This window comes from Mesitornis unicolor, unplaced genomic scaffold, assembly GCF_000695765.1.
Source record: "Mesitornis unicolor isolate BGI_N332 unplaced genomic scaffold, ASM69576v1 scaffold29136, whole genome shotgun sequence".
NCBI lineage: Eukaryota > Metazoa > Chordata > Aves > Mesitornithiformes > Mesitornithidae > Mesitornis > Mesitornis unicolor.
In genome coordinates, this window is record NW_010189449.1 from 83,404 (window position 1) to 103,891 (window position 20,488).

Here is a 20,488-nt window from a genome sequence, read left to right on the forward strand (position 1 = left end):
TTTCTGTTGACTTCAGAACTGAATCTGACAGGAACTTCACATCTGCTCACAAAGAGTGGGAGGTATCCTGGTTGATCTGTCACATTAGACTGTCTATTAGAATCTCACGCTCTTGGCATCACCCATGTCAAAAGAAATGGCATTATTTCTATCATTTTGAGAGATTGTGAAAATGGTGAATTACTTCCCTAACCAGCATACCAATGGAAAAAAAATAAATCCTAAAAAATCTCCTAGCAGAATAAGAAGAAAATTTAAGTGGAATACATCTGTGGAACTTTACTAAACAGTGTTACAGTCTTTTCTGATGTTTTATTTTACTGCTTTAAAGGGGGACCAGACATCCAGAGTGAACTCTATTAGCAGCTTTCTTAACTGTTATGCTTTACTACTAAATTTTAACTTTAATAATGAAATTTGCCTTGAGTTTCTCTAAAGGTAATTATTTAACGGAAATACTCTCACATTAGGTATTGCAGAATAACTTCTCCATCAAAGTAGTACCTGAATTTTTTGTCTTTCTAAACACAGATTAAAAGAACAGTATTCCCATTAAATTAATGTTCTAAACCTCACTGCTATGACAGCACTATGATTATTTCTGCTCCTACAATGAATCATTACACAATTTAACAATCTCAATCTTATCTGCAACTTGGTTAAAACTAAACTAGACAAGTTACATTTCCATAAAATTATGCATGTAAATCACACCTGGTGACTTTCATATACAACCAGACAAATATTTGTATCTATGAACAACTATTTTGGATCAGATGAGCCCAACTGATCATTTACGTACTATTTTGTATGCATAAAGTACTTGTACTTCAAGCAGTCTATCCCAACTTTTAAAATTCAGCTACAAATCTTGTATATAATTATTTATAAAACAACATCCCTTTATGAGAAAAGGCATATTCTATGCAACTAAAAAATGCCAAAACATTGAGGAAAAAAAAAATTCTTACCTTATATGCAATGTACAGCAATGTAATTATTGGTATAGAATACTTAATCACGTGTGTCTAAGAGAAATCAGAAAAAGGTTTATTCTGATGATACGTTTATTTGGATAGACTTAATTTCTAATGTATGGATATATAACATTTTATAATGTTGTGGAATTTACTAAGTTTAACTTTTAAGACCACATTCTGATTTTGTTTTCAAGTAAAGCCCTTATTGCAGACCCACCACAAATATGATTTAAATATATAGATATAAATCCTATCTTCTATAAAGTGGAAAACACTGTATCATAGTGTAACAGACTGTAAAGGTCTTCTCAGACCGCTGATGACTTAATATGGTGACGGAGACTTTTTTAGTAAAATGGTAATTTTTCATAGCCACATCTATATTGCCATCTAGTGTATTCAAATGGAATTGTTAAATGTAGAAACCACTAGAAAATACATTTTCTGTACTAAATTTATGCATATGTACTTCAGAGATATCCAGTTTAAAAGGACTACAATCAATATTCATTTCAGATGTCTTATAATTCTGAGTCTTGATTTGGTTTAGATATGGAGCAAAACCAAATTTCATGAAATGCTGCAAGTATAGCGCTAACCCTCTGTGATGTGTAGAGATGAAAACACTTCAGGGTGAGTTTCCATACTTCCGTACTGCACAGGCCAAAAGATGCAAATACACACATGTGGGATGTCCAGAGATACTTCATTCTGGAAGAACACAGACAAGTTTTTGCTGAACACCAGAAGCTCTACTAAGCTGTGTTAATGAGAGCAGTTATGAGAAATTCTGAACAGTTTTCTTGGACTTTCAGGACTCTGTAATAACTAAGTAAATGACTGACGTTGTGTTTTGCTATGTGTTCTTGTCTACATCTCTGCTCCCAAAATTCTAAACATTCTTTTTAGCAGGATTCTGGGAAATGCATCGGTACACAAGCAGAAACGCACCACAGAGAGAAAGAAGGTTCATGATCTTATCAGTTTGCGGTTAGCATATTTTACACTCTTATCAAAATATACTCAATTGTCTAAAAAGCCTGTAGTAAAATCTAAAATATACCTCATTGTGCTTAATGCCAGACATCCAAAAAGAATTGTGTGGATTAAGTTGTAAGCAGCATCAGGCTTCAGTGTTACTGTGCTTTCTTCCATTTTTTCCATTAACTGGACTTGATTTGAATCACTAATTAAACAGAAGAAATGAAAAGTGTTATAATAAGTTCAGTAACACATTTCATATAGCTGTCTGTATTTTAAAAAGCATTTAAGTCTTCTGATGCTAGAGCAACACTACTGCTGTCAGTCCACAATCTATAAGCCTGATAGCACCAACTTGATGCAGCATCAGGTATTTATTTTCATGTCTGGTTTTCCAGAAATGCAATGGGTTTAAATGAGCTTAGAATGAGATAAAACTGTTTACAGAAAGGCATGCTTGGTTTATTGCTTGAAGTACCTACTCCCACAGGGTTCACAAGGCTTTTGATGACTGTTAAGAACTTAACTGTGTTTTGTGGGCCTGCGCTGGTATATCTGGGTGCTACTAAAGCCGTAGATGGAAAGTAAGACTACAGAAAAGAATTGCTGAAAGGACTGGTTACTGCTTGACGTGGCCAGTCTTGTGAATGCATGTAGAGGGCTGATTAAAAAAAAAACAACTGGGCAGTGTTAAAAATTAGGGTAATGTTTGGAATTACATTTAGGATTACAGAAAAAAAGGGCTGTAGTCTTCTGTTGGTTTTTTAAACAGACTGATGCAGTAAGATTTTTTTTTAATAGGCTGGTTGAATAGTACCAAAATGCCTTACAGATGACTGAATTCACAATTATCAAAACATAGTTTCAGAATCAGAATGTCTTAGATCCTCTACCCCCCCCCCTTTCTTTTATCCTGTTTTCCATAAAAACTATGGTAAGTGCACTAGCTATGTGACAGTCCTTGAATTTTTGCTTCGCCAACTTTTATATCATCCCTTCTAACTTTTTCCCAGGTTGTAAACATAAAACTGAGAGGTCTGTAATGAACAGTTTACTTTTAATAGCAGTTCAGTACTATTTTTCTTCTAGTGTTCTGTAAATTCCTCAAAATCCTACAATTAGCTATGGCAGCAGTGAAGCACAGTTGCAGTCTACCACTCCTGCTTCTCCACACAGACCACAGGAAGCTCAGCACAGACTATCCCAGCTCACCTCTGGGCAGTTTTGAGGATACCATGAGGGAAATATTTGATTGGGAGTGCTTTGCACAGGGAAAATGGGATGAACTGAAGAAATTAAAATTCTTTTCTATAAAGACACCCTTTCCCTGCGTCCCCTCTCCTGAAAAAACCCAACCAAACAACCCTACACACGTTGCAAAACTTCAACAGTAAGCAAAATATCTTGAAGAAATCTAGGGAAGAAAGTTTCTTTGTTTAGTCATTACATCCTTTACATTTTTATCTTCCACAGGATGTTACTTATTTCGCCTGATCTCTCTATTATATGTCCTACTGTTTCCTTACTACTTGTGGAAAGTAATACTGTATGCTTCTATATTCAACTGTCAGTTCCTCTGCCTGTTGAAGAAAGGAAATGTTATAAAAATGTGAATTGTTTTAAAAATAGATTTTACCTGAGGTTCCGAAAGGCAACAATTACAGCTGCTACTGCCATAAGGAATAGAACAAATACGTAGACATAAAAAAGTAATGTATCCGAGAGTCTTGAAAAAGTATTTAATGGTAGTAAACCAAAAGCTTCTTCACAAAGATACAGGTTAGCATCAAAATCTCTAAAGAAAAGAGAATAATCATCATCATCATGTATTTCATAACTTGATGTCAAAAAGGACCACAGTTTCCTTTTTTCCAAGCAATTATAAAGCCACAGTTGTGCAGATTATGATGAAGGAAAATGTATGACATAAACTTAAGCTAAAAATCCATGATTTATCATCAAGGCTTTAAATAAGCAACAGTCTGCAGGCTTCACTTAATGAAGTAACATAGAGTAAGACTGCGGCTAAATCGTACCTTGTTGCCCCAAATCCAAATTTTGCTTTCAGGAATTTGAATATATGTTCATCTGATTCAAGATTAAGAATTTTCTACAATGGAGGGAAAAAGAAAGGAAATAATATTTTAAGTATCAAAAAAATAAGCTTCACACAGCAGGCAGTTTTCTCATAATTTAAATGAAACTGTGAACACAGGCTGACTGAGATAGGGTGCTTTGCAATCAAATAAGCATTCAGTTTGTACCTATGCTCCTGCGGTCCAAAGGGCAAGCTACTTACTTTTTAGAATATCTATTAGGGTTAGTTTCTTATTTACAGATAAAGATTATCCAGGACAAGGTGGTTTAGCTGTATTTTTTAATATTGTATCTTACTGTGATGCTTTTAATTTCCACATGAACTAAATTTTAATATTTCGATACAGATCTCTTGAAGAGACTAAAACTGAAAAGCAGAAAAAGTATTAGTTACTAATGTCTGTAGATAACTCTGTGCACTAGAAGCAACCTACAACATTTTTATAACAAGTACTCATTTTTAACTGCATTCACTGAACAGTAAATCCAATTAAAAACTTTGCAAGTGCTCAGCAGTATCAGAATGCAGTATCAGAATGCAGTATAAAGCTACACTTGTTATAAAATTACAGGTGAGTTTGATAAATCTATGAAGTTTTAAGAATATGTTTTAAAATCTATATGCCAAAAAGATTAGCAACATGATCTTTCATTTCTAAAACACAGTCCCTAAAATGCACTGAAATCTCATTGCAATTTTTACTTAATATTACTGCTGATTATTAACAAATAGCTTGTAACATAATATATTTTGCAGGCTTCTGTATTAGAATTATTTGCTTACCTTGATGAATTTATTTATTAAGAGAGTCAAGCACAAGACTAATAGTACATGGAGGGTAAGTTTCCCAAGCCTGTTAAGCAAGCCGCCCGTTTTTAGGTTTTTCTAGAAAGAAGAAAATATTGCTATTTCTGTACTTTTTTGTATGTATTTGGAACAAAATATTAGTATTTCAGTATATTTGTATGTATTTGGAACAAAAGCAACACAGACTGTTTAAAATCTGCTAGGTTTGATCAGGATCAAATTTATATTAGGTTCATGTAAGCAAAAATGTACACATAATCAAGTATCCAGAATAAAGATATATTTCTCCCACAAAACTGAAAGGACAGTATCCTATAAACGCCCCAGCATATTGGTCTTGCAGAGTTTTGTAACTAGACAACAACCCTCCTCCAGAGATGTCCTCACAATATTTCTACAACTGCTGGCACCCAGTGCAACTGCGGTTGTGTTTCAAGATTCCCCTAATTTGAATAGTATTGTGTCCCTTTTGAAATATCTGCTCATTAGACCTTCTGCACCAATGTGGCATAGGTGTCTTCTGGCTCTAACTGTCAGTTGATAGGATTCGGAGCGATTTTCCCGGTCAAAGCTCCACATCTGAGAATGGTTTTTTGACTGCTTACAGGCAACTTGAAATCAGTTCAGACATTGTCTAACTCTAAAAACCACAGTCCCGATTTTAAAAGGTCACGAGTGAGAGACAGCAGGACTTTAAGTCCATATATCCTGGTTAGAGGCTTTTGTCAATGCCAGTATCAGAAAAAAGAGAACTGTAAATATAGGAAAAAAATACTAATCTTTGAAAGAAACAATAGATTTCAGTAAACTGAATTTGACATGTGCCTAGTTCTCAGAGTATTTTGTTGGAGGCAGATTCATAAATACTAGACAAGTCCTACTGAAACACGTGTAAAGTCCGTTTATGTGATTTTTTTTCAGGATCCAAAACTGCAGCTTACACAATCATAAACGTTAATATCAATCACAGAATTATGGTGTCTGATGTGCTTGGTTATGCTGTAGTTAGTGCAACTGAATTCACTATTTGATCACGCAATGTTTTTGTTGCTCTATGCTATAGTAATTCCTCTAATTAGTATGAGTAATTTAAGATTATAATGCATATAAATTACTCATTTATCTACATATATTACACTCTATTTAGTACTACAAAAGTATTTCAACGCCTACCTGGATTGTTCTTGCTATCAAGACAGAAGCATTAAAACTTATAAGTAATGATCCAAGAATCATAGAATTAAAGAACTGTAGGACACAGACTAGCAGTAATCCAGACATCTGAATGACATACAGCCACATAACCTGTAACAATAATGACATTGTTATGCCTACAAAACTTTACAGTCATAGCTGCTTTTCTTAGAATATATTTTATAATTTATTTCAACATCAATTATTTTTACCAAAAAATGCATCATCTTGCACTAAATCTTGCACTTAGAGCCATTATTATATCCTTTATATATTTATGTCCTGAACTGGTTAGGTTAATATTTTATACCTACTTCATACCTATGGAAGCTTTATGCTATAATAAAGCAGATAAATTAATTGCAGAGTGAAGAAAATATTAATTACTTAATATTTGGAAGCTGCTTTGTATTTTCTTTAGTCAATAAATTGTTTCTGTAGCATCTCTAATGTCTTTATGACTAAAGAGTTATGGTTCAATGCAGTTTAGCAACCAAACATCAGCTGATTGATCTAACTTTTTAATAATAGTTTCATATAGTCCTTTTTGAACTATGCTAAACTTTTACAAATATTAAAGTGAATGAAAACACTAAAAATCAGCTGATTTTCTGATACAGTGATACCAAAACACAAATTTTGCCTGACACAAAAGATCCTGAGTTCAGTCTTGTAATACAACAGTGGTATAAGTCGGTATCAAACGGCCCAACAAACTCCAACAGTTCTAAGCAGCATTTTTTTGAAAATTAATATGGTGTGAGTGAGAGTGCTGCAGTAAGTCCATTTTAGTATAACTCACGATGAAGCTGGTAATTTGTCAACTTTTAAGGTAGCTGATTAGTCAAGTTAATTGCTAACTTCTGCTTACATTTGTAGATATAATGAGGAGTTTAGAAACTGCTAAATAATCCACATTTATTTTTATATGCAGCTGCCATACTAACTTTCAGTTAAATACAATCACTAATATTCAAGTCTGCTTCAAATTTAGAATGAAACTGACATGAATTACTCTTCATCCTACTGTAACCTTCCTTAAAGTTGAACCTTTTTCAGCTAGGGTAAGCTTATACAAGGACTAAAATAATCTCAGTAGAAATTCAGTGACATTAAATTCTAAGACAATGTTTTAATCTTTCATAGTATATTTCCTAAGACTGACTGTAAATGATCCCTTCTTAGTAACACTTGTTTCACTTTTTGGCTCATTCAGTTCAGCTCCATGGCAGCGACAATGTTGTTATTGTGTGATGAATTTCAGTGTACAAAAGATAACTGTTTCCCTTGAGCAATCTGGTCTGTCCTCTTCCTTCTGTTTGTGATACAGTGCCTACACCGAACTCTCAACAAAGATGCACAATACTTGAGGGAAAATTCATACATTGTTTTTTTTTTCCTGGCCACTTCCAGAGGACATGCTAAAGCTGTGGTATTAGATGAACTGCTCTGATGATGTTTAAAAGCAATTCCTTAATAGTGTCTAAACAAAACCAGACAACAATTAAACAATAGAAGTGAATAACAAAGTGAAATAAAATCAACTGGAAAAAAACAGAAATGGGGATCTGATTATTAATTTTTACATGTGCAGCATATACACTGCGATAAATTAAAAGCACAAAGCAGCACAGTGTATAATTTGTATTACTTTGGGCACCCAGGCCACTGGTTAGTAAAACACCTCTAAAAGTTAGCTTTGTGATAGAAAAGAAAAAAATGTTGTTATTTCCAAACATATCTTACCGTTGCTGTGGGAAGCATGTCAAAGCAGTCCAGTATAAATAATGCCAATGCTTGTATCAGCATCATAAACTGATTAAATTGCCAGGTCAGGCTAAAGAGAAATGTTGCTATGAATACAGCCATAAGCATCAATCTCTGGATGGAGGGAAAGAAGTTTTGTTTAACTTTATAGTTTCCTTCATTAAAAAACAAAACAAAACCAATCAACAAAAAACCCAACCAAACCCCACCTTAATTTGGTTTTACTTTAAATCTGTTTTTAAAACATTAATATGAGTTTTCTAACTACAACATTTGCTTGGAGCATAACGAACATCTATTTGAGTTATACGTTCTTGTATTTATGCCTGTATCACTGTATTACCGCTTCCAGGAAGACTGTGAGATCTCATCGTTTCAGCCCACAGATTAACACGCAATATGTCTTTTACTATGCTATAAATAGCAGTTGAACAAATTAAGGAGCAATAACTTAAGAACTGTTTGCATAAGAAACTGTATGACCAATTTGCTTTTACTCTTCCAGATCACGACAAGCTCCTAAATTTGTAAAACAAATGAAATCACAAGAAAATCTTTAATCCTTTTCTGCTGCCCACTTTGTGTCACTCTCGTGTTTTCTTAAATACACAGTACTGTTGTCTTGTACTCTATGGCTTACATTTATTTTTGTTCTAGTGCTGAGCATATGTATTCCTTTGTATTTCAACTCCATCTAAGTTAACACACGGCCCATCTGATTAATATTAACATTTCAGTGATTTGTGTGTGTGCATATCTACTGCTATAAGTGCTTACTAAGTAATTTGTCCTAAGTTTTACAGGCAGTTTTCTGATACTAACTTTACCGTGAGATTTGTAAGAATACTCACTTCTTGAATCGGCTGTAAATGAGTTCTGAGCAGGTACGTGATGGCTGCTATCTGAACAGCAAAGAATGGCAGTGCCCAGTTCTCTCTTAAAGGAATGGTGAATTCTACTCTTGTAGTATCCATTCTGTACAAAACAAGTAGAGTTTCACAAATTTAAAACAAATAAAACACCAACTTGGTGACAGAGAGGTTGCAGTGACAGTATTTTAACTACTTAATGATAAAAACAGAGGCTCTACACTAGTTCTTCCAACATGCCTGGCTCTGAAGAAACAATTATGATGGTTCTACAAGTCATCATTGTTTCTGTCTGTCGAAAGTTGTACTCCAGCTTCATTTAAACTATGGTTTACATCTTACAAAGCACAGCTTGGGTAATTTAAAAATGCACAGACGTCAACACAAAAACACTCCCAAAGTCCAGCATGTGGAGTTCTTGTGCCACAGGTATTTTTACTTCAGTTTTTGGTTTGCAAAAAGCACGTCCAAGAACAAATAGGTACCAATTTCTTCACTGTGATCCCAGTGCATTGGATTTGAATACAGCTAAACTGGTTAATAACTTCTGGTCATTTTTTGAACGTTCTAACATAAAAAGTATGTGATGGAAATTGGTAAAAGTTCCCCAAAGGGCAGTCATTTACAAAACCTGAATTAAAAGTTAAAAACAAAAATTGCCTTTTTTCTTGTGTGAAGAAAATCTTTGCTCACAAGAGAAGTAAGCAACACAACTGAAATCTGCTTAGCTGAATGAGAAAAAAAAAAAGGCTGAACCAGAGTTACTCAGTAGCCTCAGATATACTTCATCTGGATAGAAAGTCTTTATCCAAATCAATTCCATGTACTTATCTATTTGCATAAAGGATAACAAGATTCCGTTGTTCATGAATTATGAGAAAGATGGGAAAAACAAATCTGCTCCAAATATTCTGTAAATGGAAAAGATGACCTCATGAAGTAAGCATGTGAAGTACTGCACACTGCATGTATTTTTTACTTACTTTCATTTTAGGAGAAAAAAACATTTTACCGCTATATAGCTATAATTATTCTGCAGTGGATACACTTGTAGATAAAATTCTTCACAGCTGCTGATTAACATATCAAGCAGTTTGGACAGAACTGACAATTTACTTTTTTTTCTTGATTAAGTTACAGGTAACAGCCTATGTCACCAGTCTCAGCTTCATGCCAGCAGCTTACTGCTGGCCTAAAGCCAGTTCTCTAATTTTTCTCTCCAAATGGAGATTCTTTCAAGTGCTAAAGCACTAGAACAGCTCAATTACCATCTTTTTGTCTCTGAGTCTTAGTGTGGGACATGTCTGCAGGAACAAGGGAACAGAGAAGCTGAACTTCTAATGATCTTAGGTTGTTGAATGAATCCCTGGAGGTTGGGTGTGGAGCAATGAGAAGAGACCTGAAGGGCATATATGCAATTGTTTTTAACATCTAAGGGATCCTAGGCTGGAGAAGAGAGGGTACATTATCTGGAAATCCAGGCACATCTCAAAGATGTAGTCCACTTCAAGAGACCAACTTAAGCCAAAATTGTCTGCTCAAACTTCTTGAAACTTATAATGTAAGTCTGCAATGTCAGCTCATTTGTGATTATTTTCTAATTATTTTGTATTGTTTAAATATGGGGTTTTTTTCATTTTCTGGCTAATCTGGGAAGAGGCCATATAGTTATCCTTTTTTTTTCAATTAATAATGTATTTGAAGATTTAATGCCTTACCTTTGACATGAGGTACAATATAGAAAGATTGAATGTTTAATCTCACTTACCTGTTTGTAATATACCAGCAAGCTGCCAACAACCCTGAAAGCCATGTTCCACTAAGAAGCCAGCTTGTTACATACAGAGCAATGACATAAACTGCCTGAAGTCCAAACAAAGTGTAGATATAAAAATAAACAGGCTCTAGGTATTGCTGTAAAACACAAGAATAGTCATGTTGACATAAAACACTCATGGGGGAATTATACTTAATATGAATTAGGTTTTGCTTTTACAAATTAAAAAGGTATCAGGAATATTTCTAATTAGAAAATAACTAAAAAGGGGAGCTATGATTCACTGTGTAATCTTCGTAATGCACTTACAATCTAAAGCCATAAATAAATGCCTACCTGAATTGGAAGAATCCTATACAGAATGCTGAGAAACACCTCCTGGTAAATATTCATTCTTTCAAGTATGTTAATTGTCCTCACAGATTCAGTTTTATTGTCATATACTAAACCATGTAAACCTTAATGATAAAGAGAAATTGAAATAGGAGATTGTCATTTTTCCCCTCCACCTTCATTTGAACAGTGAATAATGTTTTCAAAGGTATTTTAGGATCTCATAAAAAAACCGCAAACTTTGAGTCAAGGATTCAGATCACATTACCTCTGAATCAACATGACATTCTGAGGTCTTCAGCTTCCCTACTCTGAATGTGACTCAGAGCACTAATTGAAGTACCATATATTTAGCAATGTATAAACCATTTATTTGTACACTTACATTCCTATCATAGAATCTGTGGTACATACTGGATCTTGAGAACCATTCTTGTTGCTAACTTGAACACAGGTGATGTTATACACTACAAATGTGTAGTGTAAACAAAATTGCTGGGGAGCAACAGTTAAGTATCTAGAAAACATGAGACTGTCACAGAAAACCCTGTCATTGTATATGATATCCTTCAAAGCTGCTTACTGTGTCACTTACTGTCCAGGCATACAGACAAAAATAGCCCCTTCCCACAGATAGCTCACAATTCAAATTAAACAAGAGAAGAATAAAAATAATATACTGAATAAACCACCAAGGCTGAAACGTTAACAGATATTAAATTTGTCTGTCAAAGTGACCGCCCTCATCAGAATGTGAAGATATGGCACAGAACCCAATGTATCATTGTGAAATTTATTGTGTCCATAACTTAGTGGTGTATGAAGAGAATATCTGTCTCCAGCACAATTGTTATACAATCTTTCACAGTCATGGTATTCCTAGTTCTCAACTATGCTTGAAAAAATATTAAAACTAGTCAGCTGGCAACATGAACTAAAACTTACTTTACAGTTTACAATACCTTGCTGGATGGAAGCAGCCTGAATCATCTGTTTGTAGTAGGAATAATAAAGTCCACATTCAGTTCTGAAGGAAATTTCTCTTTCGACTTCCTGCAAGTGAAAGTACAATAGTAAATTCACTTTTCATTTGCTTTTCATGATCACATGATACTTCCTTCAACTCAGATCCCTGCTGCACCAGGGAACTGGACCTATAGAGTTGCTTGAATCTTTGGGTTCATGCATTCAATGCAACTGAGTTCAATAATGGTAAAATGCATGGTCAAATTAAGGTGAGAGGCAAATGGCTGAGGTGTCAATTCCTCTGTTAACTGGGGAAATGTACATGTCTTTTGTGATTCTGATATGCTGTCTGTAAACATTTTTGATCTTTTACTATTATAATATTTGTAATATTCAATGTTTAGAAGGGTGCAGTGGCCAACAGCTGGACTTTAAAACTGCATACGCTTGCCCCGTGCATTCAAGCTTTTCTTCTAGATGTAGATATCCCCCAGTGTTCCGTGGCTTTGCCACCTTAAGGGCCAATTAAGGCAGTGTGCTATACTTGGGACTGTAGCATCATGCTACTCCGAGGTTTCAGCTGGCAGGGTATGCTGCTGCCCACTTGTTAAATACTGTTTCTTGCTGGAAGCCAGCTGTTCATCAATCTCATACTTAAATTTTAGGTCAAAGGAAAAGCAATTCTCTACATGTTTTTAGGTGTAGGTAAAAATATTATTTTTAATTTTTAAATGTTCAAATTATTTCAACTAGGTACACTTCAAACCATGCCTCTTTCTTGGCTGATACTGCAGCAGATGGAGTCTAGTGAAATATGAAAGCTCTCCTAGAGAAAACTGCTCTCAGTACAGGATCTTTGCTTTGGAATTCACCTCCTTTTGGTAATTCATTAGTTGTGAAGACCTAATGAAATTTAACAAATTGAGAGCCTTGGACAACCACATTTAAACAAAAAGAGACTGCATGAACAACCAATCTGAAGAGAAGTAATAGGCATCTTACACAAAATTATTTTATTATTAGTGATCTTGTAAGTAGTTTATAGAAAAACACTCCAGCAAACATCTCTCATAAGCAGTAACTTGGATATAACTATATCTTAGATGTCTTAGATATAACTATATCTAAGGTAGTTATCTATATAACTAACTTAGATATCTTAGATATAACTACAATTTCTGGATATAAAACTTAAGTTTTATATCCAGATTTGAAAATCCAGTGAGATTCTTGTATGTGGTGTAAGCAAGTCATTAAGAAATTTAAGTAAGATTTCTAAAGATAATCTTTTAAATTCAGCTTTCGTTATAAAAGAACATTATTACAATAACAGATTGTTACTGTTTTCTGAGATTTTTATGAATGTCATTCTGGCTGATGCAAACTTGCATAAAATCCCAAGTCTTTCATCTTTCTTACACAGTCCCATCTCTTTTGCTCAAACAGAATTAATACTATTTCAGAGTTAACATAAAGCTAGATAAAAAATCATGTTCCTCTCCTCTACTGCCCAGCGTAGAATCTTATCTCAAAACGTGTTTTATTGAAGTCAACTGTTGGCAAACTAAACCAGTATTAGTTCTGGTCTGAGAAAAATCAACAGATAAAAACACATCTGATTCAATATAAGTTCACAATTAAGGTCTCCAGCTGCTCTACAACATACAAATCATTATAATACCAGCAGAAGAAACTGACTGTGGCATTAAATACTAAAAGCCACACACTTAGCAAAATGGGAATGCTGGATTTTGAACGAGCTCTAGTTTCAACTCCATCAGTACTGAAAAGTTTTCTAATACCAAAAAACGTCTGATTCTAAGTGCTCATAAAAAAAAAGAAAAAAGAAGGAATGTTAACATTTGGACTTTATTAAGGGGGAGAGCGTAGTCACAGAGGGGGATCTAATTAGCAAAAATGCATTCAAACATGATTAATTTGTAATCCTGGCACCAGCTGTATTCAACCAAATGCTATACTTTATGAGACAAACACTAGTGAGTTTTACATCTGTCTCATGCTAAGATAACATCTGCTTTATTAACTCACAATACTTTTTCAGTTCTACAGCAATTTATACTTTTTCTAGTATTCCATGTCAATAAAAACATACAGAGTTATGGGTAAGCATTATAAGAGCACATGTTTATCTTTCTGTATATTCAACTTGTGAGTGTTTAACAAAGAAGTTTTTACTGTTCCAAGGAAAAAAAGAACACTGTCCTCCAGGATACATACAGAGTGGCACATGATTTCCATTTATGCAATTGTATCCTAATAGTACTAAGCATTCAAAACAGAAGACAAATGATTTTTTTCTGTCAAGCACAGTGCAAAATTCTACTGCTTAGGTTCCCTAAGACTCCTCAACCAAGTCATTCAGGATACTGAGCAAGCAGCCAAAGTCTGATTTGCGCTTTCCTATAAATAAAGAGCATAAGCAAAGCTCCAATCACTTTTTTTTTGACAAAGCTAAAACACAATTTCTGTAATTGAAATTATTTTTAGTTGTTCAATTTAAGATCAGAAAGATTTGAAATCGTCTCAACCATACAAGTGGAAACTCAATACAGACAGCTGCTATCAACATTTCCAGTTAAGAGTCATGCCTTCAGCAAAAGTATTTAATCCTTGTACACGGCCTCTTGGCTGGTTAACCTCATGCCCATCTGTCAGAATGGCATGATTCCTACTTGGATTGGACTTTTGATCCAGATAAAAATAATGACTCAACAAGTACTTCTTTGGAAAACTACCACCAAAGTAATGGATGCCTCCCCTTATGGCTTATGCATTCACTCTGCAGAGTTCTAATTATCATGGCTACACTATGCTTTTTCATCTTTGTTTTGTATTCAAAGTGTAAAAAGGGAAAATATAAGCACTTCAGAGAAGGAATCACAGGATTCTTATCCTGCACATCTGAAAGATTTAAAATTTGGTATTTTTACTCCTGGCTTCTTATGAGCAGCGATTTTATTAGAAGAAAATTCAATAACGGTAGTCTAAATGCTCACTCAGAAGGGATGAAGAACAAATGAAAGCTCTGAAGTTTACCTGTTAGTGTTACAGTATTAATCTGCTATGTGTCGTTGGCTCAGTCCTGTTCAAAGTTTCTTCAGAGTTTGCATTTGAAAAAGCAATACAACAGCTGACAGGAGAGGTGATGGCACCCCATTTTGCTATTTTCATAGTAGATCCTGTTCCCAAAAGATACCATACTTGAGGAGCAGTCACTAAGCTGATACTGAAAATTACTGAAAACAGCCATTTTGTATGTGCAGTGCCAGAAAGTTTTCAAGAAACCGAGAAAGGACTTTTGGGTAAGAAATCTGTTTTGGCTTTCACCATCATAAACAGAAATCTTTATTGTTTAAATGTATATAAGAAGAGATTAAAACTTTTTTCTTCAAAATTGTTTGGCCAAAGTAAGTGATTATAACCCTCTGTGATCCCTGCTGAAAGTGTATACAAACACAGCTTCTGACTATGTGACGTGGTATTCTGCATTCTCATTCAGTTTCTTTTTTCTTTTCTTTTGTTTTTTGATCTTTTGTTTTTTTTAATCTTGGGATTAAAAACAAAAAGAATACCAATCATGTCCCTCTTTCATAGTGTAAACCACTCTTAGAGATCTGCATTTTGTTTTTCTGATATGAAAACAGTATTACATCTTTCTCCAATGACCATGGCAAATTTATAATAGCAGGCATAATTATTAGCAAATAAGAACAAGATTCACACACACTGCAGCAGCTGAAATCAATGAACTCTTGCAAGCCATATTCAAAATAGAACAAAATAGCATTACAACTGCAGAACAGTTTTTCTAGCTGGGTAAACCACTGCTGGAAGACACCCAAAACGGAACTGGCTTTCTATGAATTGCAATTGAAATTACAGAAAGGCAATCACTACAAGTGTACGTGCAAGTTGTGACTTAATGACTTAAAATTTAAGAATCATGACTTCGCATAATGAACTCTTTTTACCTTCAGCTTTTAGGGTTGAATACAACTGGCAAACTGCACAATTTTGTAACTATGGAGTCATGATGTTCATATACCAATGGGGTCTTCAGAACGAAAATGGGGGTTAATGAAACACTGACCATGCATTAGTGTTGCATCCGTTTATTCTATATGTAATGTGTAATAAACAAAACCAAACCAAACCAACAAAATAACCTCTGCACTTCATTAAGCAAGGCAGGCAATAATTGACTGCCAACGATTAGACTACAGTCCTCCCTTCTGAGAATTCAGGCTAGGGTCTGCATTAAAATAAAACTCTGTCTTTCAACATTTTAAGAAAATTCAGTTAATATATGCAAAAATATATGCTTTGGCTAAACTATAAAATGTTAGAGGAAAAAAGCAAAATTTCTATTAATTTTCAACATAATTTTTGAGGATCTCAGATTTTTCCATAGTGTATTTTATTATTGTCTTTTATTAGTATATGGTATGGCAATTCAGAAATGCCAGAAAACATGAACATATATCTAGAGATACTACATTGTCCACTCATACGTATAGGCTCAAAGATGTATATACACTGTTTTACAGATGTCAGGATGAGTCTTCCTGTCTCAGCATTGCAGGAAATTTCACAGGTTCTTCATGTAGTCTTCCCATACTACTCATAAACCAGAATTTTGTTTAAACTTTACCTCATCCACATATATTCAAATGTATTCCTTCTCTGCTGAGCAAAGAGAAAGTGTATCAAAACACACAACTTAGATTTCTTATCTTCCTAGTCTCACTTATGGCCACAAAACACTCTGATATGGATCATGGCAAGAAAGTAAGTCTAGACAATACTTAACAGTAAAGCCTTAGAAAGCTTTGTGTTAATCAAAGTGAAAGCACAGTCAGATGCTGACTTGGCAGACAACTGCAGAACACTTGATCAGTCTTGACTCATCCCCAACCCTCTTTGTATCTGCAAATAAACTGCAGGGGACACTACCTGTTTGGTCTAAAGCTGTAATAAATAATTTGAGAGCAAATCTTTTAAAGTACCTTTGAAACTCACTTGGGACATAAGTGTTTAAAAAAGAAATTAACTTGATTGATCAGACAAATGTAAAGCTATAGCCTTCTATTTGGGAAGATATTCCTAGAAACAATGTAAGTTGAAGGTATATACATGCAAAACACACACTCACTAAACACATAGCTCTAAAAAGCAGGAGTATGTACGAAGCCTGATCACTTTTGGCTCTGTGTTACAACTGGTTATTTTACCTCGAATAATACATGAAATCTCATTAAAGCTTTTCCTACTGTTATAATTTTGAAATGAGCACTGTAACCACATACATTCTCTGGTGGAGTTCACATGGTACTGAAGAGGGTATAATGTGAGATCAGTAAACATGGGCATCTCTTTCTCCTTTAAACTGCTGGTAGATGAATTTATGCTTTTTAGAATCTTTCCATCAGATTGGCTGAAATTGCTCATGTTCCAGTGTTACTAGTTATTGTTATCAACTGCTTAGGACGAAATGAGAGCTACAGAGACAACAGAATCCAGACCAAAAATATCTAGAGCATTTCATTACAGTTTTGCTATCTAATGACATCCTAGTGTACTTAAAATGACAGCAACAGTTACCAAGTAAAATGAGCATTTCATCCATCGAGGGGCAACTTAATTACAACTACAGACTTGCTTCTCTCAGTGAGTTTTGTGTGCCTCACTATCAGTTCAACAGGACAGAAATGCTGTATCTATTATGTTCATACATTGTCACAAGTCCATGCTTGTTCGTACTTCAAAATATACGATACTTGTGGAATTAATACTTGTTTTTGGAGGGAAAATTTGTGTACCTTCAATATATATGCAATCTATCTATATGTTCAAAGAAAAATGACAGTGGGTACAAAGCAGTATTATATGTATAATACAACAGCAAGTAAGTGCCAACTATTTTTATTATGGGTATGTAAATGCTTCTGGTACAGAAGAAGTGTGTAGTAAAGGAAAGACATATATCGCAATGCAAGTATTCAAATTAAATATATGTACTCTTTGAATAATGGAATATATAGACGTAACAGTATATTTTAGGTATCTAAAAGGAAAATGACTCACCTGTTTCTTTTCTTTGGTTAAATTTAGATATGTGTACAGCTGCATTATTTTTTCATGCAATTATTCTAGGGGAAAACTAGTCAGTCTTGGATCTTGGGAACGAAAATTCTCCTACGGTGTAGATGGTGGTTTTACACCGGTGAATGTCTGAAACACGTTTTGAGGTTTGCATATTTAGGATAACATCATACAAAATCAGTATTGAACAGTAAGAGACTGTGCCTAAACTGTATTACAAGATCACAGTATAAATACAATTAAAGAACTGTATGCCAGGATTTTGCAAATTGTTTATTTTAACTGTTTATTGTTTGGTTTTGTATTGCTTTGGATAAAAGAAAGATGACTATAGAGCAATACAGAGTAAACTATTGAAATTCAATTCTAGATAATGATCAATGGTTGGAAGAACTGTGTAGCAACACTGTTGCTGTGTAGCAACACTTTTGGAGAAAAACTGAGGAAAGGCACTTAATGAAATGACCAAGTATTTAAGAAGTGATGGAAAGCACAGCTTTTTTAAGTTAATTTTTTAAAAAATGAAATATTCTATGTTTTTGAGGAAACTACAAGACAAATACATAAATAAATGAAATTTCAACTAACACTCATATTAATGCTCTATGAAAGCACTGAAGAAACTACAAGAATTACTGTTACCTTAATATTGGAAAACCACAGGTCATTTTCATGCAGTGTAGCAACATAAACAGAAGTAAGGAGTCCAAGAGAGATGGCAACAATTCCACCAACAGTTACTGAGAGTATGCTCCACAGCTTTCCACCTGTATGATCTTGGAAGGAAAATATTTCACTCTGTAATTGTGAAACATGTAATTAAACTTGAAGGAGTTCTGGAAATCCATTTATACATTGCCTGTGCTAGTACAGTTTACATTCTGTAGGTAACAGGACACTTGGTTTTAAGATGTCTTTATGGATATGTGTTTTGTATTTTCTCATATAGCAAACTCAGAGGATTTTATTTATAGGCAGTGAGGCACAGTGTGCCTTAACTGGTAAATGTAGTTATAGTTTAAGAACATCATGATCCTATAAGGATCTAGGTAAATATCATATCTAATTCGTAAATCTAAATTGGAGTATCCTCCATCTTTTGTAATTAAGGGAATACAGGATGACTATTAGATCACAAAGTAAGAAAGTAAAATCTTCTTCAACCATCTTAAAATGGCTGCCTGTTTTTGGGGGGTTTGCTTGAGTTTTGTAAGAAAACCAAACCACTCAAGGTTCAGAAGTCTCCCTAAACACCCACAAAGAACAGTGGCCATAGCAGCCTTTGATAATGGTGTTGTGCTTTGAATCGCAGAAGACCTCCTGTTGACATCAGGAAAAGACTGTAAGTGGAACAACAGGAAAGAAAGGCTGCGTTTCTAGGTAGCTCAGTCAGTTTATTGTACATTTACGTTCCTGTATTTTTTAAGGTTGGGGTTTTTTGTTGTCTTTGCTTTTTTAAAAATAGTGATATAAGGCTCAGTATGGATCTTCATGATCTGGAATTATAGCTTTGAAATGGTTGTTTCAAACCGTGTGTGACATCTACATAACAGGTACTAAATATGCAATTCAACAGAACCGAGGGCTGGGCTGGATGAGGACTATGATCACTTTCCCATTTTGTATTTAGTCTAAGTGTACTTGTGTGGAAACAACAATGTAACTTTCCTTTCATTTACTGAGAATGCCTATACAGAAACATTTGGAATTTAGACCAAAACATCCCTTAAAATAATTAAAAAAACAAACTCAACAAACTTTGCAAAGTCCAAAGCTGTAATGCCAAACAAAAATGTTGTCAGTATTTTATTACTTAAACAGATCTTCAAATTAAGACACTTAATGTCTCTCTTTTAAATTTACCTAGCTGGTCCATCCTATAGTCAAAAAGCAAGAGTTCACAGTTAAATTCAGATTTCATGTGCAATCGGCTTATATTCAAATACAACTCATCAGAGGTCTTCAAATCCTTTTATGCTACCAATGATCTGAACTGGGATTTGTTTAAGAACCTACGATGGCTATACAAAATCTGAGAGTGTACCACTGCAACTAAATTGAAAATAATTGTTCTCACCAATTTAAATTAGGATTTTAAAAATAGAAGCGAGATTTACTTGCACTAATCTGAATGCCCTCTGTCTCATCCAATTAACTTTGGTGACAGATATTCAAGTATGAAAATGTATTTGGTACATACCTAGTTCTAACCTGTGCTTAGGATAGATACGAAAAGCTAAACGCTGCTAAAAAACCATAATGTTAAAATCCTTTTCATTACCCACCAGACAGAATTTTCCCATCAGGCTTCACATTCTTCTCCTCTGAAGGCTGATCTTCAGCTGCTTCTGTGCCTTTTGCAACCCTTCTCTGTCTTACGGTTGTCATGATGTCAGTCACTTTAATTCATTATTCTGCAGTTTGACTCCTAAATGGACACATACAAGCAATGCATCTTCCTACCCAAACATTCACTTAAATGAATGTGTGAAATATCTGAAAACAGAACCATATTTTACTGCCATCAGAGACTTACAGAATTATACTGTGGTTGAAGTGTATTTTACAAAAATGCAAGATCTATTTTTTTTTA

General features: G+C 34.4%; 1 protein-coding gene across 1 annotated transcript in view; it reads right to left on the minus strand.

The window, feature by feature from the left end:
- The window catches only part of DPY19L3 (dpy-19-like 3 (C. elegans)), a 33,307-nt gene extending 13,024 nt beyond the window's left edge, over nucleotides 1-20,283 (minus strand). The window contains exons 1-14 of the mRNA XM_010186087.1: nucleotides 20,181-20,283; nucleotides 18,538-18,671; nucleotides 11,769-11,859; nucleotides 10,810-10,931; nucleotides 10,465-10,610; nucleotides 8,679-8,802; nucleotides 7,807-7,941; nucleotides 6,040-6,171; nucleotides 4,843-4,944; nucleotides 3,998-4,071; nucleotides 3,598-3,756; nucleotides 2,044-2,166; nucleotides 1,580-1,691; nucleotides 972-1,028 (exon numbers count right to left, since the gene is read on the minus strand). Coding sequence (XP_010184389.1) covers nucleotides 972-1,028; nucleotides 1,580-1,691; nucleotides 2,044-2,166; nucleotides 3,598-3,756; nucleotides 3,998-4,071; nucleotides 4,843-4,944; nucleotides 6,040-6,171; nucleotides 7,807-7,941; nucleotides 8,679-8,802; nucleotides 10,465-10,610; nucleotides 10,810-10,931; nucleotides 11,769-11,859; nucleotides 18,538-18,671; nucleotides 20,181-20,283 — 1,614 coding nt within the window. The remainder of the gene's footprint in view (nucleotides 1-971; nucleotides 1,029-1,579; nucleotides 1,692-2,043; nucleotides 2,167-3,597; nucleotides 3,757-3,997; nucleotides 4,072-4,842; nucleotides 4,945-6,039; nucleotides 6,172-7,806; nucleotides 7,942-8,678; nucleotides 8,803-10,464; nucleotides 10,611-10,809; nucleotides 10,932-11,768; nucleotides 11,860-18,537; nucleotides 18,672-20,180) is intronic.
- Nucleotides 20,284-20,488: the final 205 nt, after the last annotated feature.